Consider the following 25,096-nt stretch of genomic DNA (forward strand, 5'->3'; position numbering starts at 1 on the left):
CCCTATTGGCCCTTTGTTTCTGTCCTTGACTTACTTGGTGGTGGCAGTAGTGGTGGTTATGATGGAGGGAGATTCTTGTGTCACAGTGCATGGGTGGTTTAGTCACTTTTCTGTGTAGTTCCAAATGGGGAATCCAAAGTGGTTGTACCCCTTCACGGCCCCCCAGTCAGTGTACTTGTCTTCTCAGGGTTCTTTCAGCATCAACTGTTCTCATCTTTTGAGGGATGATACCTCACAGTTGTTCTTATTGATGTTTCTCTCCCTGTTAGTAATTTGAAGGTTATTTTCATGTAGTCATATTCAGTTAGCAATTTTTCTTTTGAAAGAAGAAGGGAAGGGAATCAACATTTATTAAGCACTTACTGTGTGTTCTGCACTGTGCTAAGCATTTTACAAAGATTATATATCTTATGTATTGGGAAATGGCCCTTGACTCTGTCCTCTGATTTGGAAGTATAGAGGCTTGCACTGAATTGAAGACTAGAGCTAAGGTAGTTGTATAGATAAGAAAAAAATTATTAGACCTGAAAAGTTAGAATATGAAGGCAAATGTTTTTCTTGCTTCAATTATGTGAATAAAGGCTTTGATATAATTCAACAAACATTTATTGAGCATTTACTATGAGGAATTTTATAAACACTATATATAGCACTTACTATGAGGAAGGCATTGTACTAGGCATGCAAACACAAAAAAGAAAAACAATTTCTGTTCTGAAGAAACTTACATTCTACTTTGGGTTACAACACGGTCAGAGGTAAGTAACCGCAAGATAATTTTGAAAAAAAAAAAGGAAAGAACACTTAGAACTGGGGGAATAGGGAAAGGCTTAGGGTAGGAGGTGGGACTTGACTTCTTAGCCTTTGAAGATAGCTAGAGATTCTAAGGTGGAAGTGAGGAGGCATCCCTGGGCATTCTAGGCGTGGGAGACAGCCCATACAAAACCATGGGTGCAGGAGCTGTAATGCTGAGTTTAGGGAATGGTCCATAGTCCAATTTGATTGAAATGTAGAGCGAAAGGAAATAATGTAAAAGAAGTCTGGCAATGTAGGTTCCACACACACCACCATTAATAAAGACCTGGAAAAACATCTCTTTTCTAAAATCTATAATTGTAATGATCAGTTATCTCAAAATTAAGTTTTATGTACTTGTCGTTTCTAACCTTCCTTCTTCTTTTTTGCTTGTAGGCCTTCTCTCACCATGGCCCACAGGAATCTGACAGGAAGCTGCAATGTTAACTGTGGTTGTAAAATCCATGAGTATGAGCCAGTCTGTGGATCAGATGGAATTACATACTTTAACCCTTGTCTGGCTGGCTGTGCCAGTAGTGGTAATCATAGTATGGGGGTAAGTGTTTGGGGCAAATTCATAGACTGCTATTAATCTGCCTTTCCATGACAGAGGACAGGTAGGTATTCATTTACTGTTATGATGGTTATTTTCATTCATTAGAGGCTTACTCTAACCATCAAAATGCCTTCTGTCAACCTAGAGGAAAGACAATGAAGCAATATACCTTTCTCCAGAGATGAGCTCAGCTTTGAGGAGGCAATTGACTTCCACACCAGCACTTTGGCTATTTGCATTGTTGGCTCAGTGCAACATGATAAGGTTCACCCCTCTCCATCACCCTCCCCTTTTTTTTTTCTTTTGACACCTCTTCTGTGCAAATGTGAAGGTCAAGATGGCCTCTGCATTTGATACTCATGAAATAGAACAATAAAGTAAACGGTCTTTGATTTCTTCTCCATTATTTCATGGACTAGATCCAGTGTGTGGATAAGGTATACTTTTGACACAATTGGGGTCTTTAAAATCTCCTCATAAGCTGTTTTTAGGAGCCAAAGATATATTATACTTTTTTCTAAACTTTGGGTTAAAGATAATTCTGTTGGTTCAGCCTTTCAAAGTTTATTTTGAGAATTCATTTTCCCATAAGTTATGAATAACACATAAAAAACATTCCAGCCCAAAGAGCATTGGATTCAGAGTTGGAGGACTTGGTTTCCAATCCTAGTTCTTTTACTGACTAGATCATTTCTTTTTTTTAACCTGCAAGTCTGTTGAACTCTCTGGAATTTAGTGTCTTCCTTTAACAAATGAAAGTTGGATAAGCTTATTTCTAAGTTCTCCTCTAGCTCTAAAGCCTTTTATCCTGAGAATCTATGATTCTATTAACTACAGAAAAGTTTATTATGATTAATAAGGATAATGTTACTGGGAACACTTATGTAGCACTTCAAGGTTTGTAAAGTGCTTGTGTAGAAGTTACGTCCCCCTTTTTGTATCCCTAGCTTTCCTCAAGTCTCAGTTTGAACTGATTTCCATTGTTGTTAGTGCCGTTGAGGATAGCTTTATGTTTATCTTGTGATTACTTATCTGAGTGGGTGCTATGTCTCCCAAGTAGAATGTAAGATCCTTGAAGGGAGGGGCTGTGTAATTTTTGTCCTTCTATTATTAGGGCTTAGCACAATTCCTAGCACACAATTGAAACTGAATAAATGCCAGGTGAATTGAATTGAACCTCATAGTTCCCTTTGTATTAATGCTACAAATCAGGAAATGGAGTCTCAGAGAGGTTATCGGGTTCAGACTTGCCCAGAAAATACATGGATAGTGTCAGAAGTAGGATGTATGCCCATGTCTTCCTGAATTCAAGGCCAGCACTGTTATCCATGAGGCCAATGGTGTCAGGCTCTAATAGAAACAGATTCCTGGGCTGCAGTAGACTTAGAAAACCACAAATTAATATTTTCTGTGCTGTATTGCATTTTTATTTATTTTGTTAAACATTTCCCAATTACATTTTAATCTGGTTGAGGGTCACACTCAGGAGTTTTGTGAGTTGTTGGCTATGAGTTTGACAGCTCTCTCCTAGGCCAAGCTTTAATAATCCAATGAATCTGTGAGCTCATTTATTTAGGTATGCCTCCCACCATGTACACACCTTACAATCCATACACACCTTTTCACTCTGACTTTAATCCATAAATCCTCCTGAGAGATCCACGCAGTGTCCTAAAGTGCTTCCCTATCTGCTGACAACACCTGCATATGAATTCAGTTTAAAAACTGTATCACTGATTATCCTGTGCTCTTACAACATCCCTGGCCCAGGTCCTTTTCTGATCATTCACCTCTTTGATGACATCCTTCCTACTTTTTGCATGCAATTCAGCATTGGGTCGCCTCTTTTTTCTATAATAAAATATATTATTGCTAATTTACTAAGCATTTTTCTCATAGCAACCCTATGAGATAGGTAGTGCAAATACTGTTATTCCCATTTGGTAGATGAAGAAATTGAATCCCAGGAAAATTTAACACATTCCTCAGGAAACTTGAACATATTCCTCCTGTACACAGTTATTTAATGTGAGTGAGGCAGGGTGGCACAATCACTAAAGGATGAGTTTCAGAGCCTGGAAGTTGTCGTTAAGTCATTTTCAGTTGTGTCCAAATCTTCATGACCCCATTTGGGGTTTTCTTGGCAAAGATACTAGAGTGGTTTGCCATTTCCTTCTCCAGCTCATTTTACAGTTGAAGAAACCGAGGCAAACAGGGTTAAGTGATTTGCCCAGGGTCACACAGCTATAAGTGCCTGCGGCCAGATTTGAACTCTGGAAGATGAATCTTCCAGACTCCAGGCCCAACACTCTATCTACTGTGCCACCTAGCTGCCTAGAGCATAGAAAATAGGTTTAATTCCTGCTTTAACAGAACCTAGTTATGTAATCATGGGCAAGATACTTAACTTCTCAAGTAACTTTCTTTTCTTTTTTTTAATGAGTTATCAGAAAGCCTTTATTTCAACCCACAGAAAATGTATAAGATGGAGACACAAAGATATACATAAACAAATGCAAGAAACATAGAACAATGATCAAATAGCCCCTTATGCTCATTATAATCTCTCCCACTCTTGTAAGGTAATGACAACTTTGTTGTACTACTGAACAGATGTTTTCACCTCTACTGTCCAAGGAATTTATAGCTCTAGATCTCCTGGTCCTCCAGGGGATGGCTTTCTCTAATCCATTAACTGCTATTTAGCTATCCTGATTATCTCCTCCTCAAAGAAGCATGCTATTAAGGAAACCCTTTCCCTCTGGTCAAATGATGCCTAACTTCTGAATTCAAGAATTCTCAGAATACAAGCTAGAGACAGATTTCTGAGCTCATTTGGAATGGGGAGTTTCCACATAGGTATTCTTACATCAATTAAATAATAGGTATGCTCCCTCCCCAAAATAACGTGTTGCTTTTTTGTATAAGAACAATATTTTTGATCTAAAAAGAACCTATTTTGGTGACAACATTAAAATACCTTTGAGATTCTTGGATTGGTGGTGTGGGGCTACCATACTAAACAAACAAACAAAATATATGTATATACATACATATTTAAGATCTTTCTATTTTAAAACATAAAAATACAATGGCAAGTTGTAAAATAGATTATAGATGGGTTTTTTTTTTTTTACTTAATGGACCAAATTCAGTGTGTGAGTCACTGTAGACCTTAAGTCCAATACCCAAATATTTCTTTGGTATTAAGTTAGTTCCTTAGTATAAGCATATTAACTCTTTCAGGGCATCTGTTTGCTGATTGCAAACAGATGGCCAAACAGCCTTCCTTAGTCATACTTCTTACCACAATACTGGATAATGAAAATGTCAAAGTAGTTTTCTAATTCATTGAATTCAGCAAGGGTTTTTTTTGAAAGAGAAGCAAAAAAAAAAATCAGTCAAATGAGGGTGGTTGACATAATTTTTTAATTTTAATTGGTTATAAATGCAAAAAATGGTAGTTGGCTGAATTAATTTTTCACTTGTATTGACCTTGCATTAAAAGTATCATTAAAAATAGGGGGAGATTTTGGCTGACTAATGTTTCTAGAAAACTATTCCCTTGCTCAGTTTATTATGCCAGGATCATAGTGACTTTTAAGTTACCCTTTTCCCATATTACCTAAGGTACTAGATGAAGTAGTTTATTTACTCACAGGGTCTGATTTGCTATGACTTAAATGGTGATTGCTCTGTGATGATGATGATGATGATTATTAATAAATATTAATTCAACATATAAATAAATAAAATTAATTAAAAAATTAATAAACATTAACAACATGTGTCTTCTATAGCAAAATGGCGAAGTGGATGGAGAAATGGCCTCAGTGTCTGCAAGACCTGGATTCAAATGCCACCTCTGACATCCACTGGCTGTGAGACCCAGGGCAAGTCATTTCACTTCGCAGTGATCTAAGCAGCTCTCTTAAGACTTTAAATTACAGAAAAGGGACCGACCTGCATTGGCGGAGGGAGTTTCTTTGTCCAGGAATGTTCTGTATCACTGAAATCACAGGCTCAAGTTACTATCCCTTTCCCCAGGGCTGTGCTAGAACATGGCTTGCAAGACCAGATTGTTAAATTTTCAGTCTGAGCATTTAAACCTCAAAAATATTGTAGCATTTGCTACAAATCTGGGCTTAATTTATTGTTTTGTTGATTGTCCAGACTTAAGAAAGTCTTAATAATGCAGATCAAACTTAAAAGTGTATGTATATGTACGTTTCCATTCCCTCCTTCCCAGCCCATCATTAAACATTTATCAGCTTCCCAGCTGGTAAGGAGCTTCCCATTCAAGTGTGGTTGGACTGCTAGCTATTGAGATTCCTGCTAACCCTGAAACTCTGTGATTTTGTGATACCCCTTAGTAGTACGCTTAATACTATGTATATATGTGTGTGTGGGTGGGGTGGGTGAATGCACACAAAGAAATATAACACACAATACCTCAACAGAGCCAAAGACATAAGACCTGTACATAAGCAGATGTTCTAGACCTCTGACTTCGTTGATATAGAGAACTTCGAGGTGAGCAAACTCCCTTCTAGTAATATAGGTCAGCACCTTCTCTTCCACTTAGTTTTAGAGAGTTAGTTGCCTGGGGCACTGGGAGGTTAGCCTTGCCCAGAATCCCCAAGCCAGTCTGTATCTGAGGTGAACCTTGAATCCAGGTCTTCCTGGCTTCCAGGATGACTGTCTATACACTCTCTATACACTCTAACAACCAAATGAGAAAGTGCAGTCAGAGCTAAATGAATAATGCAGACAGTAAGTATTACAGGAGTCAAGAAAACGGAGAGATGAACATTGTAGTGGACAGGGAAGGTTCACGGAGGAAGCCTTGATGGTCAGCATTCTTTACTGGTCTAAGAAGAGTTTACTGACAAGACCTCATTGTTCTTCATAGGATCATGAATTTAGAGCTGGAAGGGACCTTAGCAGTCATCTTGTCTATCCCTTCATTTTACAGATTTGGAAACTAAAGCCCAAAGATCTTAAGGGACTTGCCTGTGGTCACACAGATAGTACCTAGCAAGGTAGGGATTTGAACCCAGGTCCCGGGCCTCCAAGTTCAGTGCTTTTTCTTCTGCACCAATTTATCTATCCCCATGTAATTTTCTACTTAGATTCATTCTAACCTGTTGAGATTTTTTTTTGAGGCTGATTGTCATGTTGATGAGCACATCATATGACTTTGTGAGCATAATGCATGTAGTTACAAATTAAGGTTCATCCAAAAACCATTCATTCTGAAATTTTGCTTTTCAGTCTTATTATTTCCCTGCTGTGTATTTCTTTGTTGTGTTGCTGATCACAGTGTTTAGCTTGAATGCTATTTTATCCATTTTCTTTCCTCAGGTACGTAATTACACAGAATGTGCCTGTGTTCAGAGCCGACAGGTCATCACTGCACCGACGGTGGGACAGCGTAGTCAGCTCCGGATGGTCATTGTGAAAACCTATCTCAATGAGAATGGCTATGCTGTGTCTGGGAAGTGCAATCGGACCTGTAATACCCTTATTCCATTCCTTGTTTTTCTTTTCATTGTTACTCTCATAACAGCATGTGCCCAGCCATCAGCCATCATAGTCACACTCAGGTGAGCCCTGGATTATACTTACAGGGACGCCTTCATTATCCTTATAGGAGCTACTGTAAAGTATCAGGGTTTGAAAGGTCATTATTTATGAGCTGGAAGAGGCATCAAAGGTCAACTTGGTCATACAAGCCTAGCCCTGCATTGGGAACTAAACAGGATAAAGCAGAGAAGAGAGGAGTTTGGATGGAATGAGATGGAGGGCATTTAGGCACTTGCCCAGCATTTATGCTCTTTTTCCGATGTGAAAGCGGTTGGTGTGTGACTGGCTAGAAGCAGGGACCAGAGCACAGTGCTTTCTCTAATCCCTAGCCCTATCCCTGAGACAGGTTCCATAGGATGTTCCTGCTTCCTAAAAATGCCAACCCTGAAAAGTTCTGCTTTGTTACCTGGCTCCATGAGAATATGTATAACCTGTGAGCAAAACCAAGCCTGAAACCGTAGGAGAGCAACAAGAAGCTTATTGGACTTGGGAAATGGTTTATTCTAAAAACACAAGGTTCCCCTAGACTCCAAGCAGATGCTAGATGGACACTCACTGGATGTTACAGAGTGTATTCCTGTTTGGGTCACTTACCAAGCATTTCCTATTCTACTTCCCCAGTGGCTAGCATCTCTTCTCCACTCACAGTCACCACACTAGTTTAGGCCCTCTTAATATCTCATCTGAACTATTGCCATAGCCTTCTAAAGGGTCTCCCTGCCTCAAAGTGTTTCCCCTCAGCAATCCATTCTCCACACAGTGAGCTCAGTTGACAGACACTTATTAAATGTTTACTATGTTCCAGGCACATGGTAAACATTTAAGATACAAAGCTGTCAAAGTGGCGATCCTTGCCAAAGCAGAGATCTAGCATGTTGTTTCCCTGCTTAAAAGTTCTACTGGCTCCTTATAACCTTGAGGTTAAAATAAAAACTCCTCAGTTTGGCATTTAGAGCCCTTCATAATATGATTCTCTAGACTGAGCAGACATACTGCCCTTCCCCCACTCTGTAGTCAGGCCAAACTGTCCCATTTGCATTCCTCCAACGTGCTATTTTATCTCCTGTCTCTTTGCCTTTGTATATTCCCCATGTCTGGAATGCCCTCCCTTCTTCATGACACCTCTTAGAATCACTGGGTTCCTTCCAAGCTCATCTCAAGTGCCTAATCCCTCCCAACTCATACTCCCTTCCCCTCTTCAGCCTATGGAACTTCCCTTATATTTATTTTGTATTTATTATGTGTATGTTTTCCTCTCCTTAAATTCAGGGATTATTTAGTTTTTGTCTTTCTATTGCCAAGGCTTTGTGCCATGCCTAGCATATAGTTGGCACTTAATAAATGCTTGTCGATGGATTGGTTGATTGGTAGAACTTCAGGTTGGGTTAGTTAGCTTTTCAGGTCCTTTTTTTTCCCCCAAGATTCTGAGATTCTATGATTCTAGGTTGGATGGTAAGGATAGTTTGTTCTGCACAAGCAATTACTAATGTTGATTTAACTATCTTTGTACTTCCTGATCTAGAATCAAGGAGAAAATATATTGACAAAGAAACAGATTTTTTTTTTTCACTTGGCTGTGCGTGCATGCTCTTCCTGTCTCCGCTTGGTTTATTACAGGAAGAGGAACTAGACTCATGATTTCATTAGCATAGAGAGCTCTCAGGTGAGGAATTTACCTCTACCAAAGCCAGTTAGCATGTTTTCTACAACTTCTAGTTGTAGAGAGCTGCCTAGGACATTAAAAGGTCAATGACTTGCCCAGGGTCACACAGCCAATATACTACAAAGGCAGGAGCCAGACCTTGGCTCTGTACTTCTGTGCTTTTTACAAAATTGGAAAGGAGATGTTTTGCCTTTTTCCTACTAAACACTTTGACACCAGCATCTCCAGTCAGTACTGTGGTTTTCTTCAGTAATTAGGGTAATAGGAAGGGCAATTTGGGGTTACCCAGGAACTTATGGCCGCATTGATGACCAATGTATTTAAAAGGTAGTGTGGTATAATAGAATTATTTCTTGAGAACGTTATCGAGATTAGAAAAGTGCTACATGTAGAGGCTGTAAAGGAAAGGATCAGTTTTGTGTGCTCAGCATCTAGTAGCCAGCTGATCAGAGAGGCTAAAAGTGAGACTTAATTGTTTAGCTGGAACATCAGGGAGGGATTCTCGCACCCTGCTCACAACACTTTGAGGTTCTAGTTTTGGCTCCATTGCTATGCTCATGCCATTGGTAAGCAGCCCCTGGCAGTACAGTAACTCTTCACGTCATGAAAACCCATGCCATCCACTATCATTCAATTAATAAATACTTACCAAGTGCGTACTATGTACCAGGCACCATACTAAGACAAAAAGAGACAAAAGACAGTCTCTGCCCTCAATGAGCTTATACTGTAATGGGGAAGACAACATGCAAACTGGTATTTACGGAGCAAGGTATACACAGGATAGATGGGAAATAATTAACAGAGGGAAGGCACTGGAATTAGAGAGGTTGGAGAAGGCTTCTTATAGAAGGTTGGATTTTAGTTGGTACTTAAAGGAAGCCAGGAAAGTCAGCAGTTAGAGTAGAGGAGGGAGAGCATTCCAGGCAGGGAGGGACAGCCGGACAAAATGCCCAGAGTCAAGAGATGAAATGTCATATTCATGGAACAGCTGGGAGGTCAGTGTCAGTGGATCAAAAAGTATGTGTTGGGGAGTAAGGTACAAGATGACTGGAGAGGTAGGAGGGGGCTAGGTTATGAAGGGCTTTGAATGCTAAGTAGAGTATTTTGTATTTGCTTCTGGAGGCAACAGGAAGCAATGGGAGTTTATTGAGTAAGGGGTGAAATAATCAGACCTACATTTTAGGAAAATCGCTTTGGTGGATGAATGGAGGATGGATTAGGGTGGGGAGAGACTTGAGGCAGGCACCCCCACCAGCAGACTATTGCAATAATCCAGGTGTGAGGTTATGAGGGCCTGTATGAGGGTGGTGGCAGTGTCAGGGGAGAGAAGGGGGCTAGTACAGAGATGTTGCAAAGTTGAAAATGATAGGCCTTAGCAACAGCTTGGATATGAGTGTGTGTGTGTGTGTGTGTGTGTGTGTGTGTGTGTGTGTGTGTGTGTGTGAGTGAGAGAGATAGTGGGGAATCCAGGATGACTCCTAGGTTGTGAGCCTCAGGGACTAGGAGGATATTGTGTTCTCTTCAGTAATAGGGAAGCTAGGAAGGGGGAGGATTTAGGAAGAAGGATAACGGGTTGTGTTTTGGACATATTAATTTAAGATGTCTATTGGACATACAGTTTGAGATGTCTGAAAGGCAGTTGGAGGGGCAGCTAGTTGGTGCAATGGGTAGAGCACAGGTCCTGGAATCAGGAAGATCTGAATTCAAATCCGGTCTCAGACATTTGATTTTTACTAGCTGTATGACCCTGGGTTAAGTCACTTAACCCTAATTGCCTTGCCAAAAAAAAAAAAAAAGACACTTGGAGATGTGAGATTGGAGGTTAGCAGAAAAAATGGGGCAGGAAAGGTAGATTTGAGTATCATTAGCATAGAAATGGTAATTAAATCCTTGAGGGCTGATGAGATCGCCAAGTGAAGTAATATAGGGGAAAAAGAGAAGACGGCCCAGGACAGAACCCTAAGGGACACTTATGATTAGAGGATATGATCTGGAGGAAGATCTAGCATAGGAGACAGAAAAAGAGTAGTCAGAAAAAAAAAAAAAGAAAAGGAGTAGTCAGAAATGCAGGAGGAAAACCAGGAGAGAGTAGTGTCTTGAAAACCCAGAGAGAAGAGAGTATCACAGAGGAGTGATGAACAGTGTCAGTGTTGACCTCAGAGAGGTCAAGGAGAATGAGGAAAGAAGAAAACCATTGAATTTTTGGCAACTGAAAGATCATGAATAACTTTGGAGAGAGTTGTTTCAGTGGAATGATAAGGTCAGAAGTCACATTGTAAGTAAGAAGAGAGTGAAAGGAGAGAAAGTAGAGGTGTCTGTTAAAGATGACTTTTTGAATTTAATTACAAAGGGCAGAAGAGACATAGGACAATAGTGGGGATGGGAAGAACAAATGTGAATTTTTTGAGAATAGGGGAAAAATGTGCATATTTGTAGACAGTAGAAAATTAGCCTGGAGAGGGAGAGATTGAAAATAAGTGAAAGAATGGGGATGACAGAGGAGGAAATCTGTTGGAGGAGATGGGATAGAATGGGATCACTTTTACCCGTAGAGAGAGTAGCTTTGGCAAAGAGTGATGCCACTTCATCGTGGGAGACAGGAGTGAAGGAGGAGAAGGCATCTGAGTGACAGGAGATCAGGAAGAGGGGTGAAGAGGGAATTCATGGTGAATGGCCTCAATTTTTCCAATTTTTGCTAAAAACCTACTACGAGCCAGAGTTCTCATTTTTTTGGCTTTGTGTCTTCCAGCACTCACTTGTCTTGCACATAGTGGTTGCCTAATGATTGTTGAATGAATGAATATAGGATTTCTGGCAAAATTCTACAACTCATTATTAAAGGGATCATTAATGAATAGGTAGAAAAGGGAAGTGGTGATTACTAAGGGCCAGCATGACTTCATCAAGAAAAGATCATGCTAAATTAATCTTATTCTCTATTTTAACACATTTACTAAGACTGGACATATCAGGGGAATTCTTAGAGTTTACCTAGATTTCAATAAAGCATTTGGCAATGTTTTCCTATTCTTCTAGAAAAGACACAGAGTAAATTGACCTAGAATTGGTTGACTGGCGAAACCCAAAGAATAGCCATTATTTGTTTGAAAACAACTTATAAAGGAGATGGCTAATGGAATAGTAATTCAGTGGTTTGTACTTGGCCATGTGCTGTTTAACATTTTTATTAATGACTTAAAGGCAATAAATAATGTGCTTATCAAATTTGGAAATGACACTATGGAGGTAAAATAAGGTTACTTCCCTCCTGACCTCTGTTCCCTCTCTTAGAAGTATACGAAACATTGTAAAGTTGAATAAAAATAACAGCTAAAATTTATACAATTATATGGACTGCCAAGTACTTTACAGGTGTCATATCATTTGATCTTTTTAATGGTGTGAAGTAGGTGTTATTATTATCTACATTTACAGATGAGGAAACTGAGGCTGAAAGGTTAAGTCATTTACCTGGACTCACATAGCTGGCAAATGTTTGAGACAGGATTCCAAATTTAGGCCACTATCGGTTATGCCACGTAATTGAAGGATGTATAAAAAAGTCTGGCCCACATGGTTAAAGGCCTAGAATTCATGTCATATAAAGAATAAGTTAAAAGAATTAGGGATATTTAGGTCTGAGAAGAGAAGATGTAGAGGAACATAAGTGCTATCTTTAAGTATTTAAAGGGTTTTCATTTAAAAAGGGAGAACGATTTGATCTGCCTTGTTCCAGAGGGTACCGTTAAGATCAATAGGTGATTTTTTAAAGAGAAAAGGCTAGGTTCCTTCCAAGGATAAACGCCTTAACAGTTAACAGCTGTTCATATCTATAGTGGGCTGTCTGGAGAGTATCTGGGCTCCCCTTATTAAAGGCCTTCAAGAAAAAGTTTTGTTGAGTATGTCGTTGAGGGGATTCTTAGGAAGTTTTAGGGTGAAGTAGGTGTTCCCTGAGAGTACCTTCCAACCCATTCTATTTGGCATAGAAACAATCAATATTAAGCAGATTTTAAATTTTAATTTATATAATATTATATGTAATATAATGTTATATTTTATATTATATAATATTAAATACAAATTTATATAATATAAAAATATTTATTTTTAGTTTTTAACATTCATTCCATAAACTTTTGAATTTTAAATTTTCTCCCCCTCCCTCCTATCCCCCCCCTCCCCAAGATGGCGTGCAGTAAGCAGATTTTTCTCACTATATTTAAAGCGAATTTTTATTTCTTATATTTGTTTAGATTCAGTAATAGCTTTTCTCTTAGCCACTAGACTTTTCAGACTGAAGGAATACGTACATCTAGATATATATGTAGGTTTTCATTTAAGCAGAATTAATTTGAAACTGTTATTTCAAAGCATTCTCCTTCCTTCCTTCCTTTTTTTTTTTCCTTCCTGGGACAGGTCTGTGGAAGATGGCGAGAGACCTTTTGCACTAGGAATGCAGTTTGTTTTATTACGAACACTTGGTAAGTCTCTGAATTTCCAAATATAGTTCTTAGTTCCTCTTTGCGGGTGGCAAACTCTCAACTGCCTTTGAAAATGAAAAGTTGCTTGTTTTTGTTAGGGGCTGGGATTTTACAACTTGACCTGGAGGATACCACTTGTTCTGATTTGAACAAATAAAAGGTGAATGGTTTGAGATCATAGATTTAGAATTGGAAAGTACCTCAAAGGGAAGATGAGGCCCAAAGATGTGAAATTATTTGCCTGGTGCCACATAAGTGTCAGAGATGACTTTTGAAACTGTGTCCTCTAATTCCAAGTCTGTTGCTTTTTTTTCCTGTACTACATTGTTGTTGGACAAGTAAACACACCGACTATGCCATTTCTTAGGCAAGAGACACAGGATGGCTTCTAGCACCTCCCTCACTAGCAGGTTCTATTTTGATCCAGTCAGACAGGAAGACAGGAATGGAGTCATAATAAGAGATTAAACAACCTTACTTTATTCTAATCTAGTCTTCTCAAAGAGAGTTTGCTGATCATGGGAACACCAATATCTACAGTGTTCCCTAACAACCCTTCTCGCAGGGGGGGCCACTACCCTTCCTCTCAGTGGGGTCAATCGAGACAGTCACAACTTGTGCTCTCCTCTAAATCCTCTCAAGCCTCTATGGGGGCTGGTTGAGGCAAACACACAGATTCCTTTCCAAAGCCCTGATGGGGGCCCATCAAGGCATGCACAGCATTCAGCCTGCACATTCACCCCTATGGAGGATCCCAGTCACCAACCAGTGCCCTCTTGATTTATAGGGCAGCAGACAAAGAAAGCACATTGCCAGCAATAGCCTCACAGTTTTACATTATTTCATCCCTATATTTACTGCACAAGTGTGGTAGAAACTGTCTTGAACCATGATCGTGAGAACTTGTATCTAAGTAGAGATTGTTATGGCTATGGATCCTGGGAAGAAAACTCTAAGAAAGATAACAAAAAATCCACTTTACACACACTAAAATTCACCCTACTTACAATTGTCTAAACTCTAAAGTAGCCAATTTGATTTTTCACTTGTGATGAAAGAAAAGCTGTATCGAATTTATGTTAAGGTACAAATCAAAATTTAGGCTTCATTCCCTAAACAGTTTAAAATTTTAAGTATCATAAGCCACAGCAGTATGTAATAGACTTATTAATAGGCTTATGTAATATACATACTTCTGTCCTGTTGTGCCTTTTTAATAATTAAAATGATGGCATTCATTCTTCTCTTGCGAGTACATTATTCAGTTGCCTAATTCTTTGGGGGATGGTCCTATTTGTTGTTGAGTCATTTCAGTCATGTCTGACTCTTCATGATCCTATTTGGGGTTTTCTTGGCTAAGATACTGGAGGGGTTTGACATTTCTTTTTGCGGCTCATTTTAGAGATGAAGAAACTGAGACAGAGAGGGTTAAGTGATTTGCCCAGGATCACAAAGTTTAGTAAGTGTCTGAGGTCAGATCTGAGTTCAGGTCTTCCTGACTCTGAGCTCAGAGCTCTATCCACTGTACCACCTAGCTGCCCCCCAGACTTTTTTTTTTTTAAGAGCCAGAATCATTAACACAACTGAAAGCAATGTAGTAGATTGTAACAGCGGTCTTCGTTGGTGGCCTAACACCATCGTTCTGATTTTATAAATACTCTTGCCCTCATTCATTGAGCTGATACTTTAGGGAAATATAGAGAAAATAAGTTTAGCAGAAGCATTTTCTAAACTAACAGCTCTGAGCCTGTTTGCTCCACCAATTTCAATGCATTTTTAAAAAGACTTCCTCATTTGATAGACACTCAATCTTAAATTGCAGCCTCTCATTTCCCTCAGCTGCTGTTATTCTTTCCAGCAATCAGTACTTTTGTCCACAGGACAAAAGAATGTGGTTCCATGCCTTGAATTTCCAAGTATGAACCGTATTTCTACATTAAAGGAGGAAGAATCTTTTAACCAGGATTTCGAAGTATTCAGTGTTACTGAAATCCTCTGGTGGCTGTCAGGAGCCCAAGTTTCATATGTTGGCTTTCTAGAGATAACCAGAGGGTGAAAGCTTTCTTTTTTCTTGTAAAATATAACAGTTTTGTATCCATAGAAGGGTTCCCGCCCCCCCCAGAAGGTGCTTTATAACCTATGTTGTTTGCAAAGTAAATCTGGAGTACTTTGAGAGAATTGAATGGGGGCCAACTCAAGCAGGTATTGGGGTTGAAGGAAATCACTATTTTCACAGAAGAAAAATTGTTTCCCCAAAGAATAGTATAATAGAACGGGTAAGGAAGTGTAGAGAAAGAGTCTTTCTTCTTTTTGTGTTCTCTCTCCTGAGCCTTCATCTTGTGAAGTTTGTTGTGCTGAATGTGGTCAACAGTTCTGATTTACCTGATTTAATTGTCAGGCATTATTGCTTTTTAGAAAGCTCAGCTATGCACAAAGGTCAAAACCCATTGTTATAATCTTCAAAGGAAAAGGGGATTTCCAAGTTCTGTGTACCCACTTGCCATCTCCTAAAGGAATTTTGAGAAGTAATTTGGAGCAGTCACTAGAGGGCTAGTCTCTGGATTTAAGTTCTGTCTCTGACATATTCTGAATGTGTGATCCTGGACAAGTACCTTGACCTTCTAGTGGTCTGAGCAACTCTCTTAGACTGTAAATTACAGAACAGTTGCAAGTTTTCATTGGTGGAGGGTGTTTGCTCCCTGGGAATTCCCTACAGGGATAAAATCACAAGTCAAGACAAAAAAATAAATAAAAATGTCATTGTAATAAAATAAACAAAAACAAAAACAAATCTACTTCTGACCCTCAAAGGGCCTAAAGCTCCTCTTCCCGCATTCCATGTCAGAACCTCTCACGTGCGTGGCATAGGGGAAGTGATTCATTGTAGACTTTCTATCTGACAGACAGCTGTGTGGTATACATACAACCACCATAGTGTTTTCTGGGTTTAAGGAACTAGAGATATTTAGCTTGGAGAAGAGAAGACTTAGGAGTAACATAAAAATCTGTAAGTATTTGAAGGGCTGACATGTGGAAATAGATCTGATCTATCTTGCCCCAGAGGATAGGTATTAGATCAATGGATGGATATTCCAAAGAGGTAAAGCCTGATCACAAAATGACAAATTAATTATCAATAAAAACTGTCTCCCATGATGCAGTATCTGACACTTTCGAATGAAACCTCCTTTGATATTTCAGCAATGTAGACCAGGTCCAAGATAGACCTGTTATAGTCAGAATTCCATGTCATAGCAAAGTATTGGCACGTGATTCCAGAGCTTCTTGTCAATTTTCCTTATAAGTTTGAGGGTTGGAAGAAAAAAAACCAAACTGTTTGTTTTTGCAATTCATTGTAATGAATTGAACTGTTAATAATTACTAGTGCTATGAGCTTCTGAGTATATTTTCATGATAGTGAACATTTTATGGCAATGAATTTTTTGTAATAAAGTTTGAGGTAAAAGTGGTATAGTAGAGTGCTGACTGTAAGTAAAGCCAGACAAATCTGGGTTCAAGTATTACCTCAGGTATTTACTAGCTATGTGACCCTGGAAAATCACTTAACCCTAGTTTGCCTCAGTGTCCTCATATGTAAAATGAGGGGCAAGGGTAGACTCAGTGACCACGAAGGCCCCATTTCTCTCTAAATCTATGTTCCTATTATCTGTCGTGAAAATAAACAAGTAAAGCAACCCAAAAGAAAATTACATGCATCAAAAACCCAAAGCCTTATTTATTTAGCCTATTTTAGTGGAAACCCATATTTTCAAAACTTACGTAAATTGCATTTCTCTTTTTAATACATACTAAATATGGATTCTTTTTTTTTTAACTTCTAGCATACATTCCTACTCCAATTTATTTTGGAGCAGTTATTGACACCACCTGCATGCTTTGGCAACAGGACTGTGGCGTGCAAGGCTCTTGTTGGGAATATGATGTGACATCATTTCGTTTTGTCTATTTCGGTTTGGCGGCTGGCCTCAAATTTGTTGGATTTATTTTTATTTTCCTGGCCTGGTACTCTATAAAATACAAAGAGAAACAGCTGCAGAGGCAAAGGTGGAGGGCATCCCCCTCTGAACACTGTTAGCGAGATGGTTTGCCACACAGATCCCTGTGAAAATTATTCTCGCACTATATCATGTCCAACTTTCAACAATAGAGGGGAGCTCCAGGAAGAAATGGGTCTTGGAAGAGGAATCTGTTACACAGCACAGACATACCCTGGGCCCTTTCCAGAAGCAATAACTTCCTCAGCAGATCCTGAGTTGGAAGAAGCCACTGCTGCCATGTAGCCCTCTTCCCTGAAGGTTCATAATGGAAGACTGTTTTTGTCGGTTGGATCGAAAATGGCGCCTCGTGAAACACCCGTGCCTTCTTCTTTTCTTTCTTTTTTAAACTCTAAAGACGTAATCTATGAACCAACAAAAAATGCAAACAGCCGTTACTGATTGCTAGCTGGATACCTCAATATGACTTAAGAGTCTTCTTTATCCCCCTCTCCAAAAAATGGAATTTAAAGATAGGTTGTAACTTCAGCTATATTAATTTAATGTTCATGCTCCAATCTAGTATAAGTCAAAGGCTGAGATATTCTAAATCGTTAAGTAGAATTATGAGAAGAGTAATAGAGATGCATATCATTAATATAGACTTCAAACAAATAAAGGTGAGATGTATCATCAGGTTTGCATTTACAAATCATAGTTTTTAGATGATAACTACTGTGAGTTCTGCTACAAAGCACAAGTGAATTTGCCTAAACTATGCAATTTGGTTGGAAATTTGTATGTGCAGCATGTTCATTTTGTTTTTTAGAGACCTTGATCCAGCTCAGTCTGGAAAGGAAGCTAAAAAAATTTGTCCTCTTTTTTTTTTTAAAAGTACTATTGATAACTGTAAGCCATAGAAGAGTTAGATATCAGGGAAAGTTTTCAGAAGCTTCAAAGATACCATAGGCAGCGCCCAGTATAGCAAACACTTGAATTCATAGCACATTTTCTATTTCAGCCTCCTCCATTTTAAGGCTGGGAAAGAAGCTGCTGACTCATAAATGCAAGGGCTTGGAAATAAACTAAAATATTATTCATGTTGTAAAAAGGACCCAGTGAGAAACTTCGATTCTGAGAAAGCTCCTGGCTGACTTCCTTTCTAGGATAGTTGCTGGACAAATTCATTGTCTAAGATCACAGTCAAGGCAGCTACATTTGTGACTTTTAAAATGAAAATAGTGAGTCCCCCCCTGTTCATCTTTCCCATCACCTGCCCCTAGCCTACTTGGCAACCATTTCAACAGTGTGGTTCTAAGTGCTTGGATGGAATCATAGATATGTGTAGTTTTCTTTAAAGAAAATTGTTTTGGATTCTCCCTAAATTAGGTTATTAAATCAGGAGAGATATACTTGGGAGTAAGAAATCCTTTTGAAGTCAGTAGAAATGAGATGTGTGATTTGGTACCAGTCAGTCAGTCAACAAAGATTTAATTGAAAATGATTAAAAGAAATGAATCTACTTTCCTGAATCCCATCTCATGAGATCCTCCTATCACCTTGATTTCTTTCTTCTTTGCCATCTTGAATATCCTGAGGTAGCCCTAAAAGGGAGAGTTTTCTACTTTTACATCTACTTCATGTTCACCTTTAAAGAATGTTTGTTGAATCCATGTGAGCATAGCTTTGTCATAGGCACTAAGTAAAGTTCCATCTTGATTGATCTTAATATGTCTCCTAGTACCCAATACCTAAAATATCTATACATGCTATAGAATGAATAGCAAGCAAATTTGTAGGGCATGGTCACTTGGGCGGAGGGTGTTATTTAGTCTTCAGGGCTGGTATAAGAGATGGTCTTACTACTAGGTAACTGTCTCCTATAGATGGAAATGTGAGTCTGACAGTTTCGGGATGAGATTTAGGGATGAGATTTACCACCAATTAGTCCTGGTTGGATTGGCGGAGTAAGAGGAATACCAGACTTGCACATTCTTTGATAGAGTGGTTTCTCTTTACTTTTTAGTCACATTAGTTATGTTTTTTAGAGTGGTTGCCTATAGTTTATAGAGAGATGGTTATTGCTAAAAGTGGAAGAGTATTTCTAAAGGAGAAAGCAAGTTGCTAAACAGGTGATCTCAGAAAGAAGATTTGATCCTCTGACACCCACCTGGTTTTAGCAATTTCATAGGATCATTGGCCTAAGGCTGGTAGGAAGCTCAGAAGTCATCTAGTCCAATCCCCTTACTTTAGAGACAAGGGAACTGATGCCCAGAGGTGGTAAGTGACTTTACCAAGTTCACCCAGGCAGTAGGTATCAGAGGAAGGATTTGAATCCATGGCCTCTCACTTAATAGTCAGTGTTCTTTCAACTATACCACAATGAATGGAAGTTATAAGTACCTCCTTAATTGTATGGTCTCTGCCATACAGTTCATGTAGTTCTATTCACCCTGTGGGGGAATACTTATTAACCACCAGACAGGCGGTAATAATGAAGTTGCTTGTTTCCCACCTCCTGTTAGGGCTTCAGCTGGGGCAGGAAGTCTCCTACTTTCATGCCTTTTTTTTTTTTTAAACAAAGGCTGCTTCTGGTGAGGTTCAGGGACATGACCACACCAGGGCACTTGGATCATTCAGGCCCTTGCTATGAGATATTTTTGCACCAAGTGTTTATTTCTAAGGGGATAAAGGAGATTCTGAGCAGCACACTGAAGATTTGATCATGCTCATTGTCAGATTACTGCCTGGGACTTTCTTATGTTTAACCTGCAGAAGGGAGAAGGTAGAGCTGAAGAGTTCAGCATTCCCTACATCATCCCACATTTCCTTCCCCTGGGCCCAGATTTGATGATGTTAATTGACTGCTTCATCAACCCAATGACCTTGTTGGAAAGAGGAAGAAAGGGAATGATGTCCTTTTCTAACATTTGATGTACCCCATATTGATTTCTGGGACTTCATTAATAATACACTTCTGCATATAGATGGTTGTAGTGGTGATGGTGGATATCCTTTAAACCTCTTGCTCTCTTTAAGAAAGTTGGTATTAGCACTTCCCAGTAGGTTAGATTACTAAGTGTCTAATTCTTGCATTTCCAGGCATAGGCAAGTAATGAAATAACTAGGCATCCATTAATGAGAAGCCTCTATAACACATGAGTTTCTGTTCATTACCTCTTAAGTAGTGTCTCAAGGAGACTGCTTTCAAGGACTATACCCATGTGCTTGTCTATCTGGGATGTTTATTTAAGAAGCAATTGCATAAGTTTATAATCATATTTCATATACACTTCTCTTAATACTTTGTGTAGAACATCTAAGAAAAACCCTAGGTGTAGGGAAATGATTATTAAAATTTTAATATGTTTCACTAGATTTTAATGCTGAATCTATCTTAATGGTCATTTAGGTAAGCATCCTGCTAGAATAAGTTTGTAGTGATATACCTCAAATCTGTTTATATTCCATATTGAGTATGTAAACAACCCATTTTAGGCATTAAAATGCATTCTAAATAAAGCTCCTAACATTAATTAAGCACATTAATTAAGCCTTGCTTTGATAATTAGCTTTGGAATTATAGGAAAAGGGTTAGGCAATTTTGTGTGTAACCATTTTTCCCAGAGCATTTTTGTTCTTCTGAGGTATTAGTATTTCCATTAGTTCTTTGGTGGATATCAGTTTAAAGAAAATTCTTAATAAAGCTTTTCTTAAGATTTGTCAAAAGGGGCAGCTAGGTGGCACAGTGGATAGAGCACCGGCCCAGGATTCAGGAGGACCTGAGTTCAAATCTGGCCTCAGACACATAATACTTACTAGCTGTGTGACCCTGGGCAAGTCACTTAACCCCATTGCCTAGCCAAAAAAAAAATTAAAAAAAAAAAGATTTGTCAAAAATACATACCAAACCACCTGCTCTCATTGGCTACTAATAATATTCCTACACATATCTAATAAACTCTGGGAGGCCATTAGCACATCTTCTATGAGTAATGAAACCTGAAAAGCATTCAAGTGCCTCCTTTGGTGGCAGATTGGTGATTGAGAGCATGGGCCAAATTCTGCTTTTCAAGACCCACCCGGATGAACTTAGGAACTGGATATTTTATTGAATTTAATTCAGAGATGTTTAATGATATTTGTTACAGAATATTACGCATTTCCTTGGTTGGATACACAAACCAGCTAGTATAGGAGGTAGCAAAGTGTGGTAGAAAGAATGCTAGATCTCGAGTTCTGTCTCTGACTTTACTATTGAGTACCTGTGGGTGACCTTGGACAAGTCATTTAACCTGTCTGATCCTCAGTTTCCTCTTCTGTAAAATGAAAGGGTTGCACTAGATGACCTCTAATATCCTTTCCAACTTTGAAAATATTATATGATCCTATGCAGTATGTATTTTACATTTTTTACTATTGATACTGGGATAGATATTTTTGATTAAACTCTCTGATGTAAAGCCTTACATTTGTAAAGAGTGTTTACATTGTGCTAAGTGTTTTTTCATTCATTCTTATTTGCTCCTTACAACAAAACTGGGAAGACAATGGAAGACATACAATCAGTCTTATTTTACAGATGAGGAAACTGAAGCTTAGTGATTAGTTACTTGCCCAAAGTCACAGTGCTAGTTAGTAGCAAAACCAGACCTAGAACTCAGGTCTTCTTGTGACTCTTAGAGAATCCTCCCATGATGCCACGTTATCCTTCTAAAAGGGTCAACAACTATCGTACCTTTTCAGTGAACCATGTTCATGTTTTAAGAATATAATTTCATTAATGTATTTAGTTTTAGTTTATTAATGTATGAATTAGATTACGTATGTGAAGTGTTTTGCAAACCTTGTAGAATTATATAAATTCTAGCTATGGTTATTGTTATAATTAATTGAGGCAGTAAGGCTTTGTATTAGAGTAGAGGAAGCAGATTCAGTAAGATCTTAGTTCATATCCCACACTTACCACTTACTGGTTAATTTACCATTGGCGAGTTATTTAATTTCTATGAGCCTCATGAAGCTCCCTAACATTAATCTATTAGGCTGTCCACCACATTGCTAGATAGAGTTTTTGTACCAATCATGAGTGAAATCAGAGATCCTTGACCTATTATTATGAAAGTAGAGAGAATTGTGAAGTAACATTTCTAGTCATTGAACGGAAAACAGTCAAAATTCAATTTTTTTGAATTTTGTCAGGAAGTGAGCACTCTAAGTATGGGAATTTCATTTCTATTTACTACCATATGAAGCATGGTAGCATCATTATAGTACGACTGCTCTGTAGTGATAACAATACAGTAGAACTCTTTATAACATGACTTCACAATATAGGACCTCAAGCTGGAAGGGACTGGGATCCGTTCCAACTCCTTGGTTTCACAGATGAGGAAACCAAGGCTCAGTGGTTATGATTTTCCTTAAGAACACATGGGATGTAAATAGCAGAGCTTAGAGTCAAGAGCAAGTCCTCTGATTTTAAATCCAGGACTCTTTCGATTATTCAGATTTGGATATGTTTTAGTTCAAATCATAGCTCCCAAAATATAACAAACTCCATACAAAACAGAATTTATTTGACCTGGTTGCCATATCAGTGGGTATGAAGCCTGTCTCTTAATACCAAAGTTCTCTATTTGTTAGAGCAATGAATACAGAAAAATTAACACCAATTTTATTTTCCCCTTTCTGTTTCTTAGTTGGTTGTTTATGTCAGTGGTTCTCAAACTTTATTGGTCCAAAAGTCACTCAGGTGGGGAAAGACCCCATGGACCACCTAATCTACTCATTTGCTTTTTGTTAGTCATCATGAAAATACTTCCCCTAGAACAAACAGATAAAATGACACTGCTGAGAAGTGAGGTTTAGTATCAAACTAGGTATCATAAGTAAAATTTCCATTTATGCCTCACTTCATTTTAAGGATGAGAATATTACATGAGACCAAGGACCACCTAGAGGTCCTTCAAGGATGACAATTTGAGAACCACTTCTCTAGGACCAAATTTTGTGCTTGTCTGTGCCAAGATGGGGCCAGTCTTGGGAGGCAGTCCAGGACCTACACTTCGGCTGACTACAAAGGGAATTTTTATCTGGTCTGTTCGGCAGAACACAAAGCAAGACAAAAAAGAAAAAAAGAAGCAGAGTCCCTTGATTTCAGCTTGCATTCTTCAGTGGAATCAGGACATCTTTTCTCCATTCCTCTTCCTCATCTGGCATCAAAGAAATGATCAATTCCTATTGTATCACAAACTATCCAGAACTCAAGATATTTCAAAGTTCAGACCTTACCATTTCTGGTGTCCCTTTTTGGGATGGGGGAGCTTGGTGATTATGCTTTGGTGTGTATTTTGAACAACGTAGATAGTGCACAGACATACTTATGACCATCAATAACTTGTATAATTGTACCCCAAATAATTTAAGCCCCTAACAGATAGATTTCACAATGCTATTTAAACCTAGATTTGCCTCAGACTTCATTCTTCATTATCCAGACCAGTAGAGAGCCTTACACATGTTTCCATTATGCATTTCATAACAATAGGCTCTGCAGAATGGCTGCTGGGCTAAGTGAATAGGCTTTCAGAACAGAAATCATCTGTAATAATCTTTCTCATTTTCTCTGTGTCAAGCAAGGTCACTAGATATACCACTGGTTTGTTCTCAAGTTGGGGAAAATTTTGTATGTATCTGATGATCTTTCAAAACAGGGCTTGCTTTACCCAGCTCTAGGAAGGATCAATATTCACTCCAGCCTTGCCTACAGTGTCCTTCCTCTCTGTTGCTTCTGGAACATATGAACTGCATTGGTGCTACTGGTGTCCAAGGATGCATGTTCACCATTAGCTAATTCCATGGTATTATTCCCAGTATTCCAGTGCTATGTGACTGCATGTGCTTTACTTTTGGAAAACTAGAGCATTTCCAGGGCAAGAAATACTTCTCATGCTCATTACTATGACTTATGCAACATCTAACCAATGGAGAATTTCTGCTGCGGAAATGTACAGAGTGATAGAAAATACTTTTTCTACAGAAAACTCAGTGCTTTTTATATTTACTTTAGCAACACTAACCAGATAGTAAGAGAGGTTTCAGAAAAAGGTAAATAGTGACATAGTTCAGATTACCTTTTGTTATTTCTTCTTGAAAAGGTTTATACCAATAAGGTGTTTTTAATGAAGGGGTTTTGAAGGGTGATGTTTTTTGTGGTGACCCATTGTTGTTACTGGGTAGAAATGGAAGCAGAAAACATCCCTGAAAACTAAAATAACTATCGGGGCACATTAAGCCAGAAAGTTGTACAAAAGAAAGTCATTTGGACTTGGTATCCAAGAATGAAACATTAAAAAAACCCTTGAGATTTTATAGTGGGCATTCTTCATCCAAAGAATACCTCTACCACAAACCCCAAATGATAGATTGGTTAGGAGCATGAAACAGGAACACTGGCTTCTAATTAATTTTTGAAAAATGTTATGTGGTGTCAAATAATTTGACATTTAGGTCCTTACTGGTTGGGTGTATGTGTGTATAGGTGTGTGTGTGTGTGTGTATGTGTCTGTGTGTATGTGTGTGTGTGTATGTGTGTAGGTCTGTTGTGTGTGCGTCCTTTATAGAAGTATATTTGTGATGAGAGGCTGTTTTGAATTGTTGCATACAGAAGGCTCATTTTGTGGTTTTTAAAATTACTATTTATTTTGAGAGCACTTAGGAACATTTAATATATTTATCACCTTGTGTTTAATGAAAGCTACTGTCAATGTACTTGTAAACATTTGTTTACAATTTCTTGAATACTTGATGATTGAAAATAAAAATTTTAAAAAGGAATGAATGATTACATTGCTTTCTTGGATTGAAACCAGAGTTTGCCTTTAGGATTTTTGCTGTGTCAGAGATGAAACAATGGTGAACCTTTGGGCATTATCTTTTCATAAAGTGATAAAAGGAATTGATTGCTAGGATACTTTCTATCATGCTTGAATCCTTTGCTGACTCTTTTTCTCCA

General features: G+C 38.5%; 1 protein-coding gene across 1 annotated transcript in view; it reads left to right on the forward strand.

The window, feature by feature from the left end:
* Window positions 1–24,910, forward strand: part of SLCO5A1 (solute carrier organic anion transporter family member 5A1) — a 165,042-nt gene extending 140,132 nt beyond the window's left edge. Inside the window, 5 exon segments of the mRNA XM_021002071.2 lie at window positions 1,192–1,351; window positions 6,716–6,957; window positions 13,020–13,084; window positions 16,927–17,162; window positions 17,164–24,910. Of these exon segments, the coding sequence (XP_020857730.1) occupies window positions 1,192–1,351; window positions 6,716–6,957; window positions 13,020–13,084; window positions 16,927–17,162; window positions 17,164–17,385 (925 nt within the window). The 3' untranslated portion in view covers window positions 17,386–24,910.
* Window positions 24,911–25,096: the final 186 nt, after the last annotated feature.

Source organism: Phascolarctos cinereus, unplaced genomic scaffold, assembly GCF_003287225.1.
Source record: "Phascolarctos cinereus isolate Bilbo 61053 unplaced genomic scaffold, phaCin_HiC Scaffold_4;HRSCAF=312, whole genome shotgun sequence".
Lineage (NCBI taxonomy): Eukaryota > Metazoa > Chordata > Mammalia > Diprotodontia > Phascolarctidae > Phascolarctos > Phascolarctos cinereus.